This window comes from Actinia tenebrosa, unplaced genomic scaffold, assembly GCF_029948245.1.
Source record: "Actinia tenebrosa isolate PJP-AT-01 unplaced genomic scaffold, QUT_ActTen_1.0 PGA_scaffold11__36_contigs__length_13525064, whole genome shotgun sequence".
NCBI lineage: Eukaryota > Metazoa > Cnidaria > Anthozoa > Actiniaria > Actiniidae > Actinia > Actinia tenebrosa.
Window position 1 is genome coordinate 4,326,104 of NW_028292571.1, and position 25,056 is coordinate 4,351,159.

The window sequence follows — 25,056 nt, forward strand, 5'->3', positions numbered from 1 at the left end:
TTCAGATCATTTTATTCAATTACGCATGCGCGGTTTCAATTTCGCTGTAAGTAAAGAGGCGTAACACTTGCATCACACATTGTAAAGCGTAAATAAGTTGACCCTTTTCCAGCCTTAATACTCTCAAGGGAATTAATTTTCACGTCATTTTATTTAATTACGCATGTGTGGTTCCTATTTCGCTGTAGTAAAGAAGCGTATCACATGCATCCCACATCATAAAACGTAAATCAGTCGACCATTTACCAGCTTTTTTAATCCCAAGGGAATTAAAAATTCAGGTCGTTTGCTTGAACTACACATGCGTGGTTCCTATTTTGCTGTAGGTAAAGAAGCGTAACATATGCATCCCACATCATAAAACGTAAATCAGTCGACCATTAACCAGCTTTTTTAATCCCAAGGGAATTAAAATTTCAGGTCGTTTGCTTGAACTACACATGCGTGGTTCCTATTTTGCTGTAGGTAAAGAAGCGTAACACATGCATCCCACATCGTAAAACGTAAATCAGTCGACCTTTTTCCTGCTTTTTTAATCCCAAGGGAATTAAATTTGAGGTCGCTTTCTTGAACTACACATGCGTGGTTCCTATTTTGCTATAGGTAAAGAAGCCTAACAAATGCATCCCACACTGTAAAACGCAAATCATTCGACCGTTTACCTGTTTATTTAATCCCAAGGGAATAGAATTTATCGCAAATTTTTCGTACTGCTCATGTGCGGTTTGGATTTGAGCAATGAAAAAAATAGCATCCCATATGGTTAGTGAGGTCGATATTATAGAGGTAGATGAAATTTTTGCGTTCAGGGAGGTTGGTTGGGGACGATGGAGGCTAAGACTCTAGACTCTAGACACTTAGACACTTAGACAACTTAAAACAAACATTTAGTATCTATCCAAGATTCTTAATAAGATTCTTAAGGGGTCGGATCAAAAGTACCCCCTTTGAAAAAAATCCAAAAAAAAAAAAAGTTTTTTTAAAAATCAAAAATCAAAATGTTTAAAAATCAAAAATTAAAATCAAAAATATATAAATCAAAAATCAAAATCAAAAATTAGAATAGAAAATCAAATTCAAAAATCAAAAGTCAAAAATTAGGGTTAGAACCCTAACGCAAACCCTAATCAACTAGGGTATGTGCTAGGGTTCTAACCCTAACTTTTGGTTAGGGTTAGGGTTAGAACCCTAGCACATTACCCTAGGGTTTTAACCCTAACTCAAGGTATCACTTAACCACTAGTATTAGGGTTATAAACCCAACCCCTTTTGGTTATTTAATTACTAAACTCAAATTCATTTGTAACAAATGCTTTTATTCAACTTTATACAACAAATATACAGTAATTGTTAAAGCTATGTTTTTCTATTATTTATCAAACCAATTGAAGTATATAGAATCCAAAGTTTTTCAGTATATAATTTCTCAAAGTTGTCAACCACGTGTCATCCGCAACACCCATTCAGATGATCATTATTCTCATTGAATAATGAATAGCACTAATAATACTCTTACGAATATCATTATGATACGGAACCTATGTACTGCAATAGTACAAAACCATTCCGTCTCACTAGTACTAGAAGTAATCAACAATTACATGTCCTGGTGAAATGGTGCACTGACATCTCCTTTCAAATGTGGGATGAGTCGATGCTCGTCTAATATATAGCGCTCATTAGTACTCTACGCATGCTCATTAAGGATAGTTTGTCATAACAGATTTGACAGCTTGATTCCCAAGTGTATGTCAGTATCAATGCATACTTTTATTCACGAGATTTGTCGCATAAATGATCTGTTATTTTACCAAATAAGGCAAAAAGTTTGGGAGCCTGCTCATGCTCACGTCACGCATTAAAAATATAACATCTGGAATGCGCCCCTTCTGATTTCCCTTCTTTGATAAACTTTGAAAGCATTAGAGTAAGTTGTTTCGGTTGTAATAGTCCCTTTTTTTATTCGTTGAATACTCTAGTTTCGAGTTCTCTTTGCTCAGCCTTAGTCTCGGTTGTGCGTTAAAATATTCAGCTATTCAACCAAAACCCGTGGCATTTTAATCAACTTGTATTGTTCCGTAGTACGTGCATTCCTTATCATACAATGGACCTTAATAAAAGAAAAGAACACGTTTGTGCACAATAGATCCTAAGACTGAGGAATGGGAGTACTTTGCTATGAAGCATTTGCATGTACGTCATAGTCGCCATCTTGGTTGACGTTAACGAAGCATTATTCATTAGCTTCTCTTGTTAGATCAACCAACATGGCAGATTTTTCATTATTTATATGAAAAAAAGGACTATTTAAAATATATTCTTTTAAAGGAATAAGAACGAAATGTGTCTATTAGGGAATCATTTTATTTTCAGAGCCATACTTCTTCTTCATCTTGTCCTTCATCTGAAAAAAAAACCCCAATAAATAGGGATTATATATATGATTGAACGTTTAATACGTCATCTCTATCCATTTGCGAGTACAGAAATCAGTGGTTGTTCTTCACTCACCCGGAACCTTTCATAGGTTATCAATACTAATTATAGTAATGACGTACAGAATATTAATTCTGTTACCATATAAATCCCTTAAAACGAATTATGACTTGTAACCATAACTATGAAAACCTTCTCGCAATACACAGATCAAAATAATATATTTGATGTGATGTCTATATTAATAAACGTTTTTTAATAATTTATATCCTATATTTATGATATAAAAATATTTGTGCCTTTTTGGTCATGATCTTGTGAGCATGCGCAGAGCCCATTCTCGTACCCAGAGCTCCTCGGTTTTGAGGTAGAAGAAACTTGTGTACACCGAATCGAAATATGGCGAGCCATTTGAATAACTATTGTTCTGCACTGATTAGCGACTGGATAGCCTCGTGTTCACGTTTTCACATGTATGAAAGGCTAGTCAGTCATTAGCCAGTACAGAACAATAGTTATTTTTAAAATACACCCTACAAAATTATTCGATTCTAATTTGACAAGAGAAGTACAATCAAATCCCAAATTGTACTCTGTAGAGTACAGATTTTTTTTGCTCAATTTTGTCATAAACAAAAAATCGCACAATCTTCTTGTACAATTCGGAATTTATAGATACTCGGGATTTTTTGAAAAATTTCAAATTTGAATCGCCGAAAGGAAAACTTTTTTAAAACATCAATATCCGAATAGGCCTTTTTCAATAGATTGGCACGCGATTGTTACTGGATGGCAAAAAAATTTGGACTTTCTTTATTTAAAATTTTTTTGCTGGATTATTAATGTCGCATCCAAATCTTTTTCAAAAATACTTTTTTCCCTTATAAGATACTTTCGATTTCAAGATATGATGGAGTTTAAAGTTTGTTTGCCATCCAGCAGAGCCTTCCCCAAGGGACCTTGAGCTGAATTGATTCGTTAGTAAAGTCATATATCAGCACGTGACTGTTTGTTGCAAAAGGCCTTTTGTACTCGAGATCGTGCGCTTTCCGATTCAAATTGTTCGCAACTCGAACAAAAAATCCTAATTTCAAGAGAATGACACGTGGTCTATTGGCATCTGAGGCTTGTCTAAGCTATCTTAGTTGACATTGAACACTGTAAAATATTAAAGCACAGAAAAATGAATCACCAACAAGATTTTAGGCCTAGCAGGAAATTCCCAAAGAACTAAGCAGCTTGATTTGAGGGATAAAACTTATTGTACACGTCTGCACACATTTTTGTTTTAAATTTAGAGATGAATGAAAAATGATGCAATCAAAAAAAAAAAAAGGAACCTTATTGATTTTATTAATTCATGATTAATTTAAGAGAGTAAGGCGTCCCGTGACTTATCCAATAAAGTCTACATAAGCTCACTAATTAACCAGACTCCCTTATCGAGGCCTGGAGAATTACGTGGACTACAATTTTAGCATCTGGTTATTTTGGGACCTACTTGGTCACGTGGGCGTGAACCAATCACGTAAAGCCTGACGCAATTTATTCAAAGTTCTTAGATTTTGGGAGGATTTTTTTCGTAATTTATTTGAAAATGTTTTTATCTAAATGTAATAAAAAATAGAAAGTGGTTGTTGTGACTGGACTGCGTTGCATGAATGAGTGTCAAGTTATCGTAAACATCGGTCTAGGCACCTGTCTTGTTTACATCAACATCAGTACAAATCCAAACTACATCACCTGTATTTTAGCGTCTTCGAGATTCAATTAAGTACAAAAGTAATCAAATATTTCATTTTCATTTTGCAGTAAAAATATTGCTTTTATGAGATTATGGAACCTTTTTTGAGATGGATTATTCTTAAGATGCCTTAAAAGAAGTGCTAGAATGTACTGGGGCGTCGATACGGTAATAATAAAGGACTTAGAGGTAGCTCATGTAACACTTTTAGAAAATCCCCCAGACTAGATAGGATGGAAAAAAGCTTGATGTTACGCAATATCATTAGTGGTTTCGTTAGGTATATTGGAAAAATACTTAACTTTAAGCAACACATTTGTTCATGCTGGGCGTGAGCATAATATCTAACGCTCAAGGAACCCCGCTTTGAATTGTACCGCGCGCTAAATCATGTGGTAATCAGAGATCCAATCAGAGTTTTCTCATATGAAGCACTCGAGAGAGAGAGAGAGGGTTGGTCAGCCTTATTTGAAGGTGGGAAGGTCGCCTACAGAGTTGCAACCTGTGGTTTCTGATTGGCTAAGGGTTTTTTAGTTTTTGTTTGGCTTGGAAGAAGACCTGTTGAATTTTTTTTGTGCATTTTCAGCGCGTCTTTCCTATTTGAACAAAACTATACGACGAAAATCCAAATACTTTTGCCAGTCGATGGATTTTGGAATCAAGAATCAGTGGTTCTAAACTGGAACAGAAACAGACAAGTTTAATATGGAGATCTTGAGTGCTTTTTCGTCACTTTTTAAATCAAACCTTCGGGTGTTTTGCATTGCTCTGTTTTACGTAACTTTACTCATTTTTCCGAGTGAACAAAACATTATCGAGGTATCAGTACCTGAAAACAAACCAAGTGGATTCGTAGTTTACAGATTTCCATCACCAAAAAGTGGAGAAGCGTATCAGTTGTATGACTCACGCTACACCGACTCTCTTGAACCTTTGAAGCTCTTCCAAATATCATACACTGGTATACTAACAACAACCCAGCCGCTCGACTATGGCCAGGACGGCAAAAACACCTTTGAGCTTACAATTGTACTTCGTGAACGGGGGGAAACGTCTGGTGGAAAAGCATTCACTCTCCAAGTCAAGGTCACTGATAACAATAACTTCGTACCAACGTTTGGTTTTCGAACTTATAATGGAACGATAAAAGAGAATTCTCCAGCGAATACTAAAGTGCAAGGTATTGTCAATTGTCATGCGGAGGATAAAGATTCACACGGAATAAAAGGATATAAAATTATCGATGGGAATGAGAAGGGATATTTTGAAGTGAATACTGTGACGGTTGAAGACGAGAAGTTCTTGGAACTCAAAACTACGAATGTACCGATTGTGAAAACCAGTGGAAATGTAGAGAAAATTACGTTGATAGTCGAGGCTGAAGACAGTGGTAACCCGAGTCTAAAAGGGGCAACAAAAATCGTTATTACCATCGAACCGACCAATAAAAATGCGCCTAAATTCGAGAAGGCACACTACACAGCGAATATCAGCGAGGAGATACCGCTCATGTCAACAGCTGTGAAGGTTCACGCGGAAGACACAGATGTAGGAGATGGAGGTAGTTTGTACTATATACTAGATCCACTGTCTGATTACTTCACAGTCAATCCAATAACTGGACAAATCGAAGTAATTCGCACGCTGGACTATAACGCTAAGAATTTATTCGAGCTGACGGTGATCGCAAGAGACCGGGGAAAACCTTCAAAGAAAGCAACGGCTAAAGTCACAATTCGTATTGAGCGGGATTTGGCGCATTTTCCGCCGAAGGACTCGCAGAATCCAGGTGATAATACTAAGCCCGTTTTCCCTTCAGCAGCTTTAGCTGCAACTGTTCGCGAAGATTTACCGATAGGAGCATTTGTTACTTTAATACATGCTATTGATAATGACCCCCCGGGTGCAAGCAAACAACTTGTTTATTCAATGACTGGGGCTAACGTGGGCTCGTTCAAAATCGACCCTCAAAGTGGACTAGTAACACTTTTGAATCAACTTGATTATGAAACTGGACCTAAGAAACTTAACCTGACAGCGATTGCTACTGATAAAGGTTCCCCTTCACTGTCTGGAACCACATTCCTGATAATCTATGTCATAGATGTCAATGAAAACTTAAACCCGCCAGTATTTGAGCCATCTGTACGGTCTCTTAGTTTACCAGAAGACACACCAATCGGCAAATCAGTGATGAAAGTATCGGCTACTGATAGCGATGCTGGAGTTGATGGCAACCTTGTGTACTCAGCGGTTTCAGGCGAAGGAATCCATTACTTGACTGTTGATAAGACAACCGGTGTCATGACAACCACAGCCTACCTTGATCGCGAGAAAAGAGCACATTTTGAGCTGGTGGTAGCCGCACAAGACACAGGCAATTTTCCTCGTACATCTTACCTCTATCTGATAGTCAAGGTCCAGGCTGTTGATGATCACTATCCCGAGTTCTCTAGCAACTGGTACAACGCTTCTGTCCCAGACGGTTCCCCTGACGGTACTTTTGTCACTGTTCTTTATGCCTTAGACAAGGATAGTCAAAGTCTTACATACATTATTCTAGACCCTGGTGCAAATGATCCGTTCCAGGTTGAAAGAGACACTGGAGTGATAAGAACTCGTCGCACCGTGGATTTGAACGCGGGGGACAAAGAGTTCAATCAGTTGATCATACAAGTCCAGGGTGGTCAAACCAAATCTGAAGCCATCGTCAACATCATGATAACAGGCTCATCTAGCTCTGTCCCGCGATTCAGAACAAGTTCTTATGATGTGAGCGTCAAGGAAAACATTGGGAAAGTAGACAGTCTGATATGTTTAGCGGCGACAGACAGCAATGTTGGAGGGATAACCTACTCGATAACTACCGGTGGGAGTGAAAAGTTTGCCGTGCAAGCCACATCAGGTAGGAAAAGTTGAATCTGATTGAGGAATATAAAACACGCGCGCATGTCTCTGTACTGCGAAATAAACACGTTGGGAGCAGCCGTTTTATATTGCTTTTATGAAATATTTTTTGAGCGATTTTGCGCCTGCAAGTGTGCCTCTTTCCTTTCAGAAAAACACGATAGCCAGCCAATTTGCGTGTGCGTCATATCTCAAATATTTTATTATATTTTATATGATATGATAATAGTCGCCGATCCTGGGGGAGTGGTCGATCATGTACCTTTTCACCCCGCTTTCTGCAAAGGAATACTTAGAAATGTAGGAAAAGAAATTTTTAAGCACATCCTAAAACTCATTTAGAAAGTTGCGCAATATTTATTTCCACTTCATACTACGGTATGACATGCCGCATGGCATTTTGGTATGAGTGGAAAATATACGGTAGTGATTTACAGCATGTACACTGTACGACATGCCGTGGAACAGTTTTGGTACGAGTGGAAAACATACGGTAGTGATTTACAGCATGTACACTGTACAACATGCCGTGGAACAGTTTTGGTACGAGTGGAAAACATACGGTAGTGATTTACAGCATGTACACTGTACGACATGCCGTGGAACAGTTTTGGTACGAGTGGAAAACATACGTTAGTGATTTACGGCATGTACACTGTACGACATGCCGTATCGCAGTTCTGGTACGAGTGGAAAACATACGGTAGTGATTTACAGCATGTACACTGTACGACATGCCGTGGAACAGTTTTGGTACGAGTGGAAAACATACGGTAGTGATTTACAGCATGTACACTGTACGACATGCCGTGGAACAGTTTTGGTATGAGTGGAAAACATACGGTAGTGATTTACAGCATGTACACTGTACGACATGCCGTGGAACAGTTTTGGTATGATGACATGATGTTACGTTAATCAAATTGTTTTCCCACTGTCGGTTGCAACAGTTTAGTCAATTTCAATAAACTAGTTTGTCTCAAAAACCATTGCTTGCGACTTGGTAGAGTTGAACAATACTGCAAATAAAACAGTCAAACCTAAATATATAATAAGACATTTTGGCATGAAAATAATATCGTGATTTTTGTTAGAGTTTTTAGTAATGTTTTGTTATTAAACAAACTGGTATCAATTGAGTGTTAGAATGCAAGGAATTGATTGGTTCTTAATCATAACAATGCGTAGTTTGTTGTAAATCATTTATTATCAGTGATGAAAATGACTCATTTAATACTATAAATACTGGAAAGAAGGATCCAGAATGGATCAGGAAAGCTTTGGAATGAACCTTCGTTTGCAAAACAAACAAGATATTTATTAGAAACAATTTGTTAATTTTAATTAAGATTTTCATTAAATCAAACATGCTAGAAGATCGAAGAAAACTTGGAGTCAATAAAAACGGTAGCAAAATCCCAGAAATTTATAGCAATACAAAACGAAGGGCAAGAAAATATCTACTGTAAAAGAAAACAAACGCAGAATTTATTCAGAAAATTTGTTAGTTAATTAAGAATGTTACAAGATGGAAAAAAATGGGAGACGATGGAAATGGTAGCAGTGCCCCCCCCCCCCCCCCAAATAATAATAATTGCTTTTTAGACGTTTTTTAGTTTATATAAAAAGACATTATCAATCCAACTTTATACAATGTCACTGACCAACAATGCACTTCGGTCTTGGAATGCACTATTCAGTATGAAGTATTCAGTGTTCAACCGTTTTTGAGATAGCTGTACTACATAAATGGAAGCGTTACTCTTAATGCAATCTTGTTTTTTATTCTCAGGGAAGTTCTCCATCTTAAGATCGTTTGATTACGAAGTCGAGACGGGGTATTCCGTTCAGATTCAAGCAGCCACCCCTACACACAAAACAGCTACTGCTTCAATACAGATAAAAATCACAGATGTCGATGACAAACCGAGCTTCAAGGACCCAAGCTACGAAGTAAGCGTACAAGAGAATAGTGCCTCAGGCACTTCTATACTGACAGCTGCTAAAGGAGGCTTTGTGTTTCAAGACGAAGATTCCAATCAAGACCAGTACGAGTGTTCATTAGAGGAAGTGACGTCATCATACGTGCTTGATCACTTCCGGGTTGATCGAGTGAAGAGCGAATGTTATCTAGTGACTAAGAAAACACTCAGTTACAGTAAAGAGACCCAGTTTCAGTTTAAAGTCACAGCAACTAATAAAGATTTCCCAAGCATGGTGACGTCTTGTTCGGTGGTTTTAAAGGTTGTGGATGTTAATAACTACGCGCCGGTGTTTACTCAGAGTGATTACTGGGTGACTGTCTCTAGTCTTACTGCTGTGGACACCTCTATACTGACTGTCAATGCTCTTGACCTTGACCTTGATGTTGATGGACAAGTGTCGTATCAGATTTTAGCCGCAAGCAACAACGAAGATAATAGGTATTTTAACTGGTTTAAAAGCCTGTTTGATGAATATGTATTGATAGGTTGTAAGCATTCCCAAGATAATGAAGACTTGAATTACATATATGACGTAAGGTTTCTTTTCGTTTTTTAGCTTTTTCCAAATTGATCAAAATACTGGCGTAATAACAACAGCCAAAAGTATGACAGCAAGGCAAGAATACTCATTTATTGTCAAGGCAACGGATAGAGGTAATTACCAAGACAACAAGTACTGTCATTGCGCCCTTAAAAGGGCGAATGCCCTTACGTTTACGGTGTAACTTTGATAGATGCTAGAGAATACTCCCATTTCGAGTTCGCCTTTGCTCAGTCTTAGCCTCGATTGTGTACAAATGTGTTATTTTCTTTTATTAAGGTCCATTGTATAGTAAGGAATGTATGCACTACGCAACAATACAAGTTGATTATAATTCCACAGGTTTTGGTTGAATGGCTGAATATCATATGCACAAACGAGACTAAGACTGAGCAATAGAGAACTGGAAACTGGAGTATTGTCACAAAAATGACTCATTTTTCTTTTGGCTTCTGCGCATGATATAATGTACCTCAATGAACCTTACTCACGCCTCACCCATGACTGAAACAATAGAACGATTTTACCCGCGTAGCCTCGCATTCAAGTGCTTCAGGATGAGGTTACACGTGGCGCCGTTTGATCAAGTTCCATTATCAATCAAATAAACTTTAATGTTCGTACTTCTTTCTAGGAGCGCAAGTGAAAGCAAGTCAAACCACTGTCAAAATATCCGTCTACAGCACGACGTCATATCCGGTTAAATTCCAGGAACCCCAGTACTCGAAATCTTTGTTAGAGTCAGTTACCATTGCCACAGATGTCATACGGGTGCAAGCGACTGGTCCCGCGGGAATCACGTATTCCATAGTCGGTGGCAACCCTGACACGAAGTTCCGCGTGGACAGGGGCACGGGTCAAATTCAAACGAACAGAGAACTCGATTATGAAAGCGAAAAGAGCTATAAGTTAGTAGTCCGTGCCACGTGTAACACCGCCCCTCAGATGGCTACTGATGTGATTGTTACTGTTAGTGTTCAAGACGTGAATGACAATGCACCAAAGTTCTTATTGTATACCAATCCCAAGACTGTTATCATTGACAGTTACACACCTAAAGACACTATCATATTTAAGGTAATCATTGCATTAACTGTCGTTGTTTAATTCTCTTCTGTGCTACAAAGGTTGCGCCTGCAACATGTAAATTGTGTAAGTGAAATTTCAAGTTATGCTTGTTATGAGTCATTGCCAGCCTAAAATGACAGGCAAACACTGCCCGTCATGTGCTATCGACCAGAGAGTATCCCATAATTTGGTACTGTCTATCGGCAGAATGAATGTCACGAATCTCATTGCCAGCCTGCAATGACAGGCAAACACTGCCCGTCATCTGCTCCCAGATTTCTACTGAAAACTTGCCACTGATTAAGCTCGGAAATATTCCACACGAAACTGGAAATGACGCCTATTGATAGCAACCTATTCCTAAGGTCTTTTACAGTTATATGTGATTTTTTTTCTAAAGGCAATAGCAGAAGATGCTGATTCTGGTTCATATGGTACCGTGACGTATTCTATCGACTCTTCCAAAAGCAATCCCTCCAGCAATATACCATTCAGCATTGATGCATCCACAGGCGATATGAAGACTACCACAGTAATCAGGTCAGTACACTAGACTATTACAGTGTCAGATGGGCTTCCTATGTCCAGAGAACCTATAGGACTCAACTCTCAAGTAACACCAAGATCCACTGACAGGACACACATAGCAATGAGCTGAACTTGTATAAAAAATTATATGGTTACAACCTCCAGGTACCATCTAGTTTCCACATACTACCCATGTTTTCCAACTTGCTGTAAACATCGGGCTAATTTTTCGATAAGACTACCACAGACAGCCCAGTAGTAGTATTTCCCAGCACAAAATGGCCACTGAATTGTCGACCCAAACAATATATAACGCTAAAGTATATATTTTTTCGTATAATGGCATAAATGCAATAAAGGATCAAATTGAAGAAAGAAGATACTAAAATAGTTAGCAATTATCTAATATTTGTCGTATTTTTCACGATATATTATGTGCATCGCAGGTATTCAGACCGCTCCAGCTACAGCATTGCTCTAGTAGCAACAGACGGTGGAAGTAAAACAGCTACAATGACATTGACTGTCCAAATATCGGATATTAAAGAGCCGCCGAAGTTCAGACAAAAGAAGTACACGCTGACACCTCGAGAGGACTTGACTGTTGGCTCTGAGGTAAGGAAACATCCAGGAATCTAGCGGTGAATAACTCGCACTTGTTTCAAACGATGCAGAAAACTTTAAACTAAAGTGACTATTGTTTTTAAAACTGAAGGTTGGTAACATTGCTGCCTTATATGGAGATTCAAGCCAACTTCTAAAGTACTCCCTTGTGAAAGGAAATACAGACGACACATTTTGCATCGACAGCAAAGGTGTCCTTTCTGTCGCTAAACCGCTGGACAGAGAAAAAGCGCCATCGTATACTCTGGATACTACAGTTACCCTGGGTGACAAGACAGACTCCACAGTGGTACAGATAGATGTGATAGATGTTAATGATAACGAGCCTGTATTTGAGAAGATTCTATATACAGTCCAAGTATCCGAGAACGAAGGTATGAGAGTCAATTGTTTTCCAACTATGGAACAACCTCTGCATGGCTGATCTAAATCAGGCCACAGATAACTCACAGATTGAACCCTGAAACAACCTCTGTGCTGATCTAAGTCAGGGTATAACTAACTCAAAGATCGAACCCTGAAACAATCTCAAGGCTGATCTAAGTCAGGGCACGGCTAACTCAAAGATCATACCCTGGAGCAATCTCTGTGCTAATCAAAGTCAGGGAATGGCTATCTCACAGATCGAACCCTGAAACAACCTCTGGGCTGATCAAAGACGTCAGGGCACATCTAAATTAGGGCCAGGTGACTCACAGATTGACCCTGAAACAACCTCTGGGCTGATTTGAGTCAGGGCACAGTAAAAAGCTATCAGTTGTTTATATCCTGTATTTTCTTACAGCTGTAGGTAAGGAGCTGGTGAAACTCGTTGCTACTGACAAAGATAGCGGAACAAATGGTCAGATAACGTACTCCCTCGCCCAGCCCGTGGAAGAAAGCGGTATAGCATTATTTAATGTGGATAGCAAGACAGGTGTGATTACACTGAAAAGCACCCTTGACTATGAAGATGTACAAGAGCACGTGCTGTACGTAAAGGCAGAAGATGGAGGATCACCGAAACTTGCGGGTAAGTTTTTTAGATCAAATTATTTCGCTTTTATACTGTCTATTGGGAATTTTCATCTATGTTTAGGCATTTATGCCACTCCATTCTTTTTTCCTATCTTTCCATTCATGTTTTTACTATACTACGGCTTTATAGGTGGACGTAATGTCATAGAGACGTTTTCGTATGACTGTGAAAAGCTCAGTGCCGTAAGCGTGGCGTGACCGTGTCCACGCCCTGTTCATACCATCCGGGTATATGATTGGATGGAGAGTAAATTCTCGCGCAATGTGATTGGTCTGGCGTATCCCATGCCGTTCCACGTCCGTGTTCGTGCCGTTAGCTTTTCACAGTCATAAGAAAACTGATCTAGTGCTTGACATTAGTGCTAGTATAATGTGCTAGTCATTTTAACGATAGCAAAGTTTGTCTTGAGGTTACCTATTGATATCAATGAACCAATTACAGCTCTATTGGCTACTGAAACAAAGAGATCCGCTTTTACTTTAATGCTTGTCAAATTTGAATGAGATATGTATGGGAAAATAGGCTGAATATGATCGACCAAACCAAATTGTATTATCGTTCGCCCACCTACTTTCTTGTCCAATAAATTAAGTATTGTAATAGCTTCTAATCTCTCAATTACGAACTGATTTGAATCTTTCTATTACTTTCAGCAATGGCTAAAGTCGTCATTAAAGTCAAGGACATCAACGATAATTCTCCCCGGTTCTCATCTCAGTTTTTCTTGGCCAAGGTACCAATCAGTGCCAAGGCTGGGGATCACGTGGTCCAGGTGTACGCGGCCGATTCTGACAACGGTGAAAATGGAAGATTGACTTTCTCGATATCACAAGGCAATGAGAATGGGTATTTTAGGATTAACCAGGAGAATGGGTTGGTAACGCTAACGAAGCCTCTCGCATCGGTCCAAGATAGCAAGATCGACTTAACCCTAGAAGTAAAGGATAATGGCAATCCGCTTAGAGATGGGAATGCTACTCTAACGGTGATAGTGGATTTACCCGATGGACCCCCCAGATTTCCTGTTTCACCTTTATATGTCGGTGTCAAAGAAGGAATACTTCCAGGGGGGGTTGTGGCAACGGTAAGAGCAACAACTCTCACTCTTCTAAGTTATGAGATCATCTCAGGCAATGATGACAAATACTTTACAATGGATAGCCTCTCTGGGAAGATCATAGCTGCAAAGGAACTAGACTTTGAAACGAAGAAGCAGTTCATCTTAGATATCGCTGCGAGTGATTCAAAAGGACGAGGAGATAAAGTTACCGTGGTGATCAACTTGATTGACATTAATGATAACGCCCCTAAATTCCCAGGCGAAATGAACAATAAAATTGTGAAAGAAATCGACGGAACGTCTATGTTCGCAAATTACATAGTGACAGAAATACCTGCTTATGATTTAGACTCTGGTGACCGCCTAACATACGAGCTTTCAGCTGCAGGGCAAAAGTACTTTACTATAGATGACGAAGGCAACCTTAGAGCCGTAAACACCATCAAAGACATCTCAGAACCAATCCAATTCGAGATAACGGCACGTGACTCAGCTACGCCACCCCACGTGGTTAAGTCGCCCGTTTCTCTTGTATTCTTGAAAATCGCTCCTGGGAAACAACCCATTCATGCCACAATACCAGAAAATACCAAGGTTGGAACCAAAGTTGCTACTGTCCCAAAATCATTTCCAAATGGCGTCCTGACCATCAATGGTGCCACAAACGTTCCTTTTAGCGTGGATGGAAAAGGAGATATCAAACTAAAGGGGTCGATTGATTTTGAAAAGAAAGTTCAGTATGAATTCACGGTGAGAGAAAAGGAGTCAAGTTCTGCAGGTGCACGGTTCACCGACAGTGCAGTAGAGGTGTCGATAACGGATGTTAATGATAATGACCCGGTTTTTGAAATATCAACAACCTACGGTAGTGTTAATCAAAACTCTAGAGCTGGTGCTCCCGTTCTAAAGATAAGGTCGTCTGATGCAGACAGCGGAACAAGCGGTATGGTTGGGTATCAGCTTCGGAATCGTGGAACACCGTTTGGAATTAATCCATTATCACAAGAACTAGAGGCAAGTGAGACACTTAAAAAATCTAAGTATTCTGTCGACGTGTTTCCGTTTGATTATGGTCACCCAAGGCGAAACAATACTCCAATAACATTTAACATAGACATAGCTGAACAACCACCTTTATTTGTTGGAGCGACTGGAAATATGTATAGGTTTTCTGTGCCTGAAAATAGTATGGCTGGCACACTGATAGGCGCCGTAACAGCGAGAAGCTCTTCGGGTGCACGCATTGCCTATGCAATTGAAAGTGGCAATGTACGAAACACTTTCACAATGCACAGGCTGACGGGAAAGATAAACTTGAATTACGTTCTGGATTACGAGAAACACGACATTTTATATGATCTTAAAGTAAAGGCTAGCGAGATGATTCCAGATGGTCTGTTGAGCTTTATCCAGGTGCAGGTGTCCGTGCTAAATGTTGATGACCATTATCCTAAGTTTAGTCAAACAGTCTACGCTGCAACAGTTCAAGAAACCATTCCCATTGGAAGCTCGGTGTTGAAAGTAACAGCAACTGACTGTGACTGTAGTAAGGACTGTACATGTGTCTTAGGGCAGCTTAAGTACAGCCTGAAGGACACTGAACTCTTTTCTATTGACCCAGACACTGGGGTAATATCTCCTGCGAAATCACTCGACTACGAGTCTTCATCGTGGAACGTTTTCAGGGCAATAGTTTCTGATGCCGGGAATTCGACTAAAAACATGACATCCTTTGTAAACGTATCCTTGACAGGGGTGAACGACAATAGTCCATTCTTCAGGCAAAATGAATATGTGTTTGATATAGCTGAAGGTGCTGTTACAGGGAAGCCCTTGGCGTATGTTACAGCCGTTGACACTGATGGAGATGCGATTAAATATAGCGTTGAAGGGGAAAGCGGTCCGTTTACTATTAATAATACAGAGGGGATAATAACCTTGTCTCAGACATTACCCAAGGTAATTAACAAATGGGAGTATGACTTCGACGTCAAGGCAACAGACGGTCAGGTGGATGCAAAAGTACGAGTCCATATTAATATCATTGATAGCAACGACAACAAACCAGAATTTACGTCATGTGAACAGGTCTCCCTGAAAGAAAACCTACCCCCGGGACAAAGAGTAACCCAAGTGAAGGCAGAAGATAAGGATAAAGGAAAGAATGGAGAAGTCGAGTATTCTCTTGTAATAGGACAGAGCGACTTTAATATCGATAACACTACGGGTATTATAACAACAAAATATAGTCTTGATCGTGAACGACAAAAACGGCATCTCATTGTAGTGCGGGCAGAGGATGGTGGACATGGGGCCAATGAATACGAAAGACTCTCATCATACTGTTTGATACGATTAAAAGTTACAGACGCTAACGATAATTACCCTAATTTTTTGATTCATCGCTACCATGCTAGTATATACCAAAAGTCTCCAGTGGGTACCCCTGTTATTAGGGTTTCTGCGTATGATCAAGACCTTGATGAGAACGCAGTCGTCAGTTATTCATTCTTAACCAAAAATGACAAGTTTGAAGTGGAGAAATCAACGGGGATCATAAAAACCAAGGCAGACCTGACGAGTTTCAGTGGTATCGTCGACTTACAAGTCACTGCTTCTAACACTTTACCAATGGCCATATCGGGTCCAGAGCCCTCAAGTAGGGATCGACAAGCCCGCGTCACGATTGAAGTAGACACAGAAAAACCACCCCAGTTTTCCAAGGGAACGTACGATGTGAGCGTCAAGGAGGATGTTGCTATTGGAACAACTTTAGTACAAATTCAAGCCACATCGTTTTACAATCGAAAAATAACGTACGAGGCAGTCAACGAGAACCCTGGAGCAAAGCAGGAATTTAGTGTGGAGCCCACCACAGGCTACATTGTCACTTCAACTAAGCTAGACTTTGAGTTAAATACGCTTTATGAGCTACAGTTTAGAGCCTCGGAACCAACAGGATCATCGTCGCTTCTTTTCTCTACTTGCTTCGTTAATATTACAGTAATGGACGTTAACGATAACACTCCGACATTTTCAATGGAAAAATACGATGGCCGTGTAATGGAAAATTCCCCGGTAGGAACTGGCGTAGTTAAAGTCGATGCTGAAGACCTTGATTCAGGTTCAGGTGGACGCGTACAATGCAAGATAGCCCAAACCGGAGACTACAAATATTTCGAGATTAATAGCAGAAATGGGGTGGTCAGGACTACGGCCGTGTTTGATCGAGAAGTCAAAGACAGATACTATATCGAAGTGACGGCAACCGACCAAGGGAACCCACCATATCATACTGACACATACGTTGACATCAAAATTGTGGATCAAAACGATGAAGCACCATTTTTTTCGGAAAAAGACATGAGTATTTCTGTGAGTGAAGACACGCCCATCGGAAGCTCTCTCTACCAATTAAGCGCCCAAGATAAGGACATTGGTAAAAATGCTTTACTTTATTACTTTCTAAGCGGAGGTAACGAAGACCACACCTTTTCTGTGGAGACTTTCATAAGACCTCAGAATTACGGACAACTTAATTTGGATCGTAAACTAGATTATGAAGCCAGAAGAGAATATACTCTGTATGTGACTGGAGCAGATGGATGGAACAGTGACTATGGAGCTATAAAGATTACGGTGAGTAGTTATTTGAAAAATATATTGATGGTATAAAAGATTTTTTATCATGCAAACATTGAAATCTGGGAATTTTGGTTTCTCCGTGGAAGAAAAACCGGAGAACCTGTTATATATGCCGGAAGACTTTATGAGCAGGAACAGAAAGAATCAACACAAGATACTAACGTACCCTGTTTTAGCACATCCTAAAATAATATCTTGAAGAAAAAAAACGTTTACTTTTTGACCTTCAAAAAATACCCTGAAACGGCTAACTCACAGATGGAACCCTGAAAAACAACTGGGCTGATCTAAGTCAGGGCATGGCTAACCCACAGATGGAACCCTGAATCAACCTCTGGGCTGATCTAAGTCAAGGCAAGGCTAACCCACACTGAGATGGAACCCTGAATCAACCTCTGGGCTGATCCAAGTCAGGGCATGGCTAACTCACAGATCAAACCCTGAAACAACCTTTGGGCTGATCAAAGTCAGGGCATGACTAAATCACAAATCGAACCCTGAAACAACCTCTGGGCTGATCCAAGTCAGGGCATGGCTAACTCACAAATCAAACCCGGAAACAACCTCTGGGCTGATCTAAGTCAGGGCATGGCTAACTCACAAATCGAACCCTAAAGTAACCTCTGGGCTGATCTAAGTCAGGGTATGGCTAACTCACAAATCGAACCCTAAAGTAACCTCTGGGCTGATCTATGTCAGGGCATGGCTAACTCACAAATCACACCCTGAAACAACCTCTGAGCTGATCCAAGTCAGGGCATGGCTAACTCACAAATAAAACCCTGAAACAACCTCTGGGCTGATCAAAGTCAGGACAAGGCTAACCCACAGATTGAACCCTGAAACAACCTCTGGGCTGATCTATGTTAGGGCACGCCTAACTCACAGTTCGAACCCTAAAACAATCTCTGGGCTGATCTATGTCAGGGCACGGCTAACTCTAGGCTGATCTAAGTCAGGGTATGATACGGATAACTCCCTGGTCGAATCGGAATTTAGCTTCTTAGATTTTTGCGGAGGCAGAAAAACTCGAAGGAGAGAGAGACCTAACAAACTGTTTTTGTTACAATTTCAGGTAACTGATGCTAACGACAATTCACCAGTATTTACTCAAATGGTATATGAAGTCTCAATAAACGAAGAATCCCCTCCTGGTAGATCTGTTCTGACAGTACAAGCATTTGACATTGACACTCCGCAAGTTCAAAGCCCCTTGTCTTACGAACTTGACTACACGGGACAGAAATACTTTCGTATAGACTCGTATACCGGAGTTATCTACACCGGGGATACGAAACTGGACCGCGAAAAGACTCAATTTCTACTAATTACTGTGTTTGTGACTGATGGCAAGAACAAGGGAGAAGCTGGAGTAAAGATAACCTTGTTGGATATCAACGATAATGCCCCATTCTTTCCTAGTCCTCCTTACATTGGGTTAGTAAATGAGAATTCACCCTCTGGAACCAACGTTATGATTATACAAGCTGTTGATCAAGATGACCCACAGGCTGGAGGAAATACAATCATTGAGTATTCTCTGGTTGACAACAGCAATAACCAATTCGCCATTGATAAAAATACCGGTGCCATTACGACTCTAGTGAAATTCGACCGCGAGGGGAAGATCAGCAACTACTCGATACTGGTGCGCGCATCAGACAAAGGAACCCCTTCTTTGGAGAGCACAGTTAATGTTACAGTAATCATCTTTGATGTTAATGACCATAAGCCTAAGTTCACTACCAGGTTTTTTTATGGGACCGTTTCTGAGGAAGCTGAGCCTGGACATTTTGTGACACTTTTGACTGCGACAGATGAAGACGACGGATTTAACGCCCAGTTTGAGTTCGTCATCGTAGATGGTAACACGCCTTATGCTTTTTACTTAAATTCTGTTACTGGAGAAATTTTAGTATCAGGACTTCTTGACTATGACACTAAGAGAACGTACAACTTGACTGTCTTGGTTCGAGACAGGGGGATGCCTCCCTTGACAGGTGATGACCCTGCGTATGTTATAATTACAATCACAGATGCTAACAATCACCCCCCGGTTTTTGACCTGAATAATTACTATGTTGAAGTCAAGGAAGATGTGTTCGTGGGTTATCAAGTTGTAGTCGTTAAGGTCAAAGATATTGATCTTAGGAATACTACAAAAATACTGCGGTATGAGATAGTCCAGGGTAACGACGAGGGGTACTTTGGCATCAAGTCCAACACAGTGGTATCATACGAGGCAGCGATCCACAGTAATGCACGTCTAGACCACGAGACAACTTCGCAGTACACTTTACTAGTACAAGTCACTGATGAAGTCGGTCAGTTTGCAACTTGTAAGGTTATTATAAGTATTAAAGATGTCAATGATAATGGTCCAGTCTTTCAGCCATCATACTACGTTGCTACCATAAAAGAGAATCTCGATGCTGAACAGTTTGTTACCACTATTAAAGCCGTCGACCGAGACTCCACTAGCAATGGACTACCATTCACATTCTCGCTTCTCAATACAACTCTCAGCAAGAGATTCGCGATAAAGAATTCCACTGTTACTTCAAGTACTGCACAGATATTCGCATACGGTGTCTTCAACCGCGAAGAAACGGCTTCCTTTTCGCTTATTGTGCGCGGGACAGACAGCGGTAAACCCTCGATGTCCACCACCGCGTTTGTCTACGTCGACGTCCTAGACCAGAACGATAACGAGCCGTTTGATGGAAACACTACAATTATCGTTAATGCTCTTGATGGGAATTTCATAGGTGGGATTATTGGTAAACCATATTATAAGGATGAAGATTTCGACGGTGACGTCAATTCCTACGTCATCACTAGCCAATCACCAGGAAGTTACTTCACGATAAATGCAGCCAATGGAAACATCACAGCTACAAAGAACTTGCCTCTTGGGACATATAAAGTGAGGGCATCGATAACAGAGACCAACACAAGAATCGGTAATACAAAGAACTTCCCTAAAACAGTGTACTCCAATATTGAGGTTTTAGTCCGCAATGTCACAAGGTCAGCGGTGGAATCAAGCGTTACTATACGTCTACTTGACATGCGCAAGATCGGATACTTTGTTGGAGATTACTATCAACAGGTAGAGTGAACCATTTTACTCTTAATTTTCCTCTTTTATAATCGATGTTTTCCTTCCTCGTTATATTAGTGCTTGCCAACTACTTAAAACGGACTCACACATGCGGAGGCGGATCAAGGAGGTGGCATGCCCATTAGTCTAGAAGTAACTCGGTTTATTTTTTTCTAGTCCTGTATCCTAAGAAATTGTGCGTTCTGATTAGCTATATTTATAGGGAGGTGGGTTGCAGCACCTCGACCCACGTAGCATTATCGACAGTATCGTTACCATTGACTGTTGCCCAACCTGTCTTAATTATTTTTAATGTGTTATATTGCTGATAATCCATACTCAAGCGTTATATTTTCATTTTTAGGTCGAAGGGTTGCTTGCGGGTATGTTCTCGGTCCAGAAAAGCAATATTTTCATTTTCAGCACCCAGCAAGTCGTAGCTTCAGTCGCCCCTACTGTAGATGTACAGATTGCTATAATGGACGCTAGAGGAGAATTTCTACAGAAGATGAGCATTATATCAAAGCTAACAGTAAACCAACAAGCCTTCATAAGCATTGGTAAGTACTTAGTCTCCCCCACAGCCGACATTAGTTTTGGTCCCGGTTAGTGGAGAGGGTCCGTGAGGAACTGGGACCGAAACTAACAACGGCTGCGAATGAGACTAGTAACTACAATAAGTAAGGTAGATCTGGAGTTACCATTTGACAAAAGTCCATATGGACTTTTGCTTATGTGAAAAGCCAACAAGCTTGCACCTCGAATGCAAGTTCTCTGGTTTGCATCTAACATTAAGATGGATGAGATCACGATACGATCTCAGATAGGGCATCCTTAATTTCACTGAGCGTCATTTGCTGTCTCGTATGAAATATCAATCAGCTAAATTACAAGTTTTCAATAGACCTCTTGCATTTGACGTCAAAGAACGTCAATTTGGAAGACAAAACAAAATAATTTCAATCTCCTGATTCCGACGTGCTGCAAGAGTTCTATAATCTTTTCGCATGATGGCCAGTGTTTGAGCACCATTCATTTGAAGCAGATAATTAATGAGATGCAAAGACTTTTATCACGTGACTGAAAGCGAGCAATATGTGCGTCAAATATCAAACATAAATTTACATGTTGATTTTTACTACGGCGGAGGCTTAAGCGCAAAAAGCAAGAAATTTCGATTTTTGTGCCTACACGCATTCAAAAATGTCTAACGGAATTCTGTTCTGTTTCACAGGACTAACACTGGGAGCCATAGGCATCGACATGTGCTTGTCTGCAACTTCACAGTCCGGTATTTGCACAACAAAGACCTCAGCTTCAACTTCATATCAGGTAGCCGATGGAGACTACGGCAAGGTTCCTGCCCCGGCATCTTCTCTGGTTGTCGTATCTATAGACGTATCGTTAAAGGCTTATTATATACCGGCCATCCCTGAGACCAAACCATGTGCTCTTCATAACCCTTGCCTTAATGGAGGAACGTGTCATGATGTTCAACCATCAGGTAAGAATTTCTCATGCGCGCCGAAAAATAACCTTTGTTCTTTGTTAACATCAATATGGAAAATAAAGGTAGCGTGGTAGTTATAAGCTAGCCTATCACCTCTGGGGTCTCAGGAATGGACCTGGCATCCCATGTGAGCAGAGTTTGATGCTATTTTCATTTGATTCGGATATTTTCTCCAAATTCTCCTGTTATTCCTCCCAAATGATGAAAATCGAAGGGAAGTAGGGCAAAAATCGATTGTTAAACCAAGATGGTCGTCCTAATATAAAGCGAGCTTTTCCAAGCTTTACGAAGAACACGTGCGTCTGCTATGAAGACTTGGAACACCTGCTGAAAACTGTTCGTAATTGTACCTGTACGATTACGAATGAGTTGAGAAAAAGGAAAGCTATGCGGCTGATATCCTTCATTTAACGAATAGCTAAATTTTCTTCCTATTTTACTGTGAAACAAACCTCTATTTATGGGACACCCTTCATTAAAAGGACAGCTAGTTGCATGCCATGACCGGGACGGGTCCGGAAACTATTTTTCCATATTTACTATAAACAGAACTCTATTAAGCGGACACAATGCGAAGTCCAGAAGTTGCGCGCTTAATACAAGTACCACTGTATTTTACAAATGTATGATATTTTAACCCTTCATTGCGACAGGTATTGTGTGTCAATGTAATCACAATCAGCGAGGTCCACTATGCGAAGAAACGACCAGGTCATTCGAGGGTGACTCCTATATACATATAACAACACTAAGAACCTTCGGGTGGAGTATCATCGAATTTGAATTTATCACAAAAGAAGCAAATGGCCTCATGTTCTATCAGGGACCAATGTCAAAAGGTATTAAACAGTTTCCATAGTAACAGGTAGCACGCAAACTATGCTGAAATGAACAGATTACGGCGGTTAACTCGAAAGTTTATACTTCTTTAACCACCATTGCACTTCCAATAAAATATCTATTTCTCATTCATTATTGTTTTCTTCCATCTCTTTTGCATTTTGGATCGGTCTATAGAGACTTTGCACCATCACATGATGGTAGCCATGACAGGAGGCACAAAAAATTGAATCAAATCTAATCTGATTTACATGTGAAAGATCTCAGTTTCCCAGGGGAAATAGACTCTATCGTTGTGACTTCTGTCATGGCTGCCATCACGTGACGGTACAAAGCCTCTATACGTATTGAGAGCTTAACCGAACTGAACCGCCACTCAATAATTAAGTTACCAGATTTTAATCCCCTTATAAGTTTCTGTTTTTTCTTATATTAATATAAATGTCGTTTTAACCTCTATTTACTATATTGCAGTACCTTCGAATGGAACAAGGGACTTCCTGGCCATCCAGTTAGTACAAGGTTACGTAAGAGTGGTTATATCGCTAGGCTTGGCACCAGCCTACCTCAACATGACACGTGGAAAGACTTTGAACGATGGAGAATGGCACCATGTCAAACTACAAAGAGATCTAACGGTAAAATAGATTATTAAGTAAAATATGCATGATGAATTGCGCATGCATATTAAGTAAAGTATGACACTTAAAGGCCGGTTTAGAAGGTACGATTTTTGTCTACAACTATCGTATACAACACGCTCGCGTCTGTCGTAGACGAGTTGTAGGCTTGATTTACACGCTACGACTCGAGTTGTAGGATGGTGCGAGCGTGTTGTATACGATAGTTGTAGGCAAAAATCGCACCGTACCGGCCTTAAGAATGTCCTTGCTGGCCGTGAGGGACGTGGTTCTTAAGGCGATGAAAGCGAGGCTCGCTTGGCTCAAGCAGAAAATGCTAAATGAAGACTGGATCTTTTGATAAAATCTATAAGTCAACTCATTCACATGGCCTCTGTGTCGCTTTCATGGTAATAACGCGACATCAGTTTGTCTTACTACCATAGACACGTTACATCTACTTTCTTTGCCCTTCACAAAAATGTCAATTTTTTAACGCGTTTTTTAATTTTTTTTATAGAAACTAATACTGACAATAGACAACTGTGAAGACGCGCCTTTCAAAGTCCTGGACAACGGAACTATTATAGAAGACAAGAAAGACTGCCAAATCCAAGGACGAACAGTCGGAACTGATATGTGAGTAGTAATGTTAACTGGCACTCTTTGAGTAGTGTTCCCAATAGAAACTATAGACTTTCTCAAAGTATCTTTTGGTATCTTTTGTCGCTGCCTCCTGCCTCGCTGAGACCTCTCACTTCGCCAAAGAAATCCTAATCTTTTCGGCGTAGTCTTGTGGCAAGTCTATAGAAAGGACTGCGACGTTTCAAATTTGAATTTAAAATTTAATAATTTGAATGTTATCACCCTCGACCATAAATTTTAACTGGATAACTTACCTTATTTCAGATACCTTAATGGCCCATGGCCGCTTCAGATAGGAGGTGTCGCAAACCCAAGTCTAAGCTATCCACCCTTGTCCTACACGGGATTCATTGGCTGCATACGTAATGTGATTGATTCAGGCCTGATGTACGACCTCAAAAACCCCTTGGTTGTAGTTAACTCAGTTTTGGGATGTGATCTTGCCACAAAGTGCCCAAACTGTAGTAACAATGGATACTGTGAACCACAGATGAATAGACCCAGCTATTGTGTATGTGATCTTGGTAAAAATGGCACAAACTGCAATGAGGGTAAGAAAGAAAAGAATTATCATTACTGTAACAAATAATAACTCAACCATGATAATGAAAAAACTAGACCTTTTCACCTTGGGCGCAATGTTTTACCATCTCAGGACACGTGTCATTCCCTTGAGTATTGATTCTGTGTACGAGAAACAATTGAGAAGATAAATTAATACGGATACAGCTAGATAAAAAAATTTTCCCCGAAAGTGACATGTGGTCTGAAGCTGGAAAACG

General features: G+C 40.1%; 1 protein-coding gene and 1 long non-coding RNA gene across 3 annotated transcripts in view; one reads left to right on the plus strand and one right to left on the minus strand.

Moving 5' to 3' along the window:
- Positions 1-1,361: 1,361 nt before the first annotated feature.
- LOC116302949 (uncharacterized) lies at positions 1,362-24,960 on the minus strand. 2 transcript variants are annotated; one of them, XR_004197907.1, is made up of 4 exons: positions 24,903-24,960; positions 24,529-24,814; positions 23,487-23,641; positions 1,362-2,404 (listed from the first exon to the last, which is right to left on the minus strand). It is a non-coding gene; the product is annotated as an uncharacterized LOC116302949 (long non-coding RNA). The 2 variants fall into 2 exon arrangements; XR_004197906.1 differs by having other exon boundaries at positions 24,895-24,960.
- LOC116302948 (protocadherin-like protein) overlaps positions 4,752-25,056 on the plus strand; it is a 28,113-nt gene continuing 7,808 nt past the window's right edge. The window contains exons 1-16 of the mRNA XM_031712378.2: positions 4,752-7,085; positions 8,880-9,510; positions 9,629-9,726; positions 10,248-10,690; positions 11,082-11,221; positions 11,656-11,824; positions 11,925-12,207; positions 12,618-12,845; positions 13,505-17,550; positions 18,632-20,668; positions 21,024-21,219; positions 21,894-22,163; positions 22,823-23,008; positions 23,484-23,647; positions 24,150-24,268; positions 24,539-24,825. Coding sequence (XP_031568238.2) covers positions 4,886-7,085; positions 8,880-9,510; positions 9,629-9,726; positions 10,248-10,690; positions 11,082-11,221; positions 11,656-11,824; positions 11,925-12,207; positions 12,618-12,845; positions 13,505-17,550; positions 18,632-20,668; positions 21,024-21,219; positions 21,894-22,163; positions 22,823-23,008; positions 23,484-23,647; positions 24,150-24,268; positions 24,539-24,825 — 11,497 coding nt within the window. The 5' untranslated portion in view covers positions 4,752-4,885. The remainder of the gene's footprint in view (positions 7,086-8,879; positions 9,511-9,628; positions 9,727-10,247; positions 10,691-11,081; positions 11,222-11,655; positions 11,825-11,924; positions 12,208-12,617; positions 12,846-13,504; positions 17,551-18,631; positions 20,669-21,023; positions 21,220-21,893; positions 22,164-22,822; positions 23,009-23,483; positions 23,648-24,149; positions 24,269-24,538; positions 24,826-25,056) is intronic.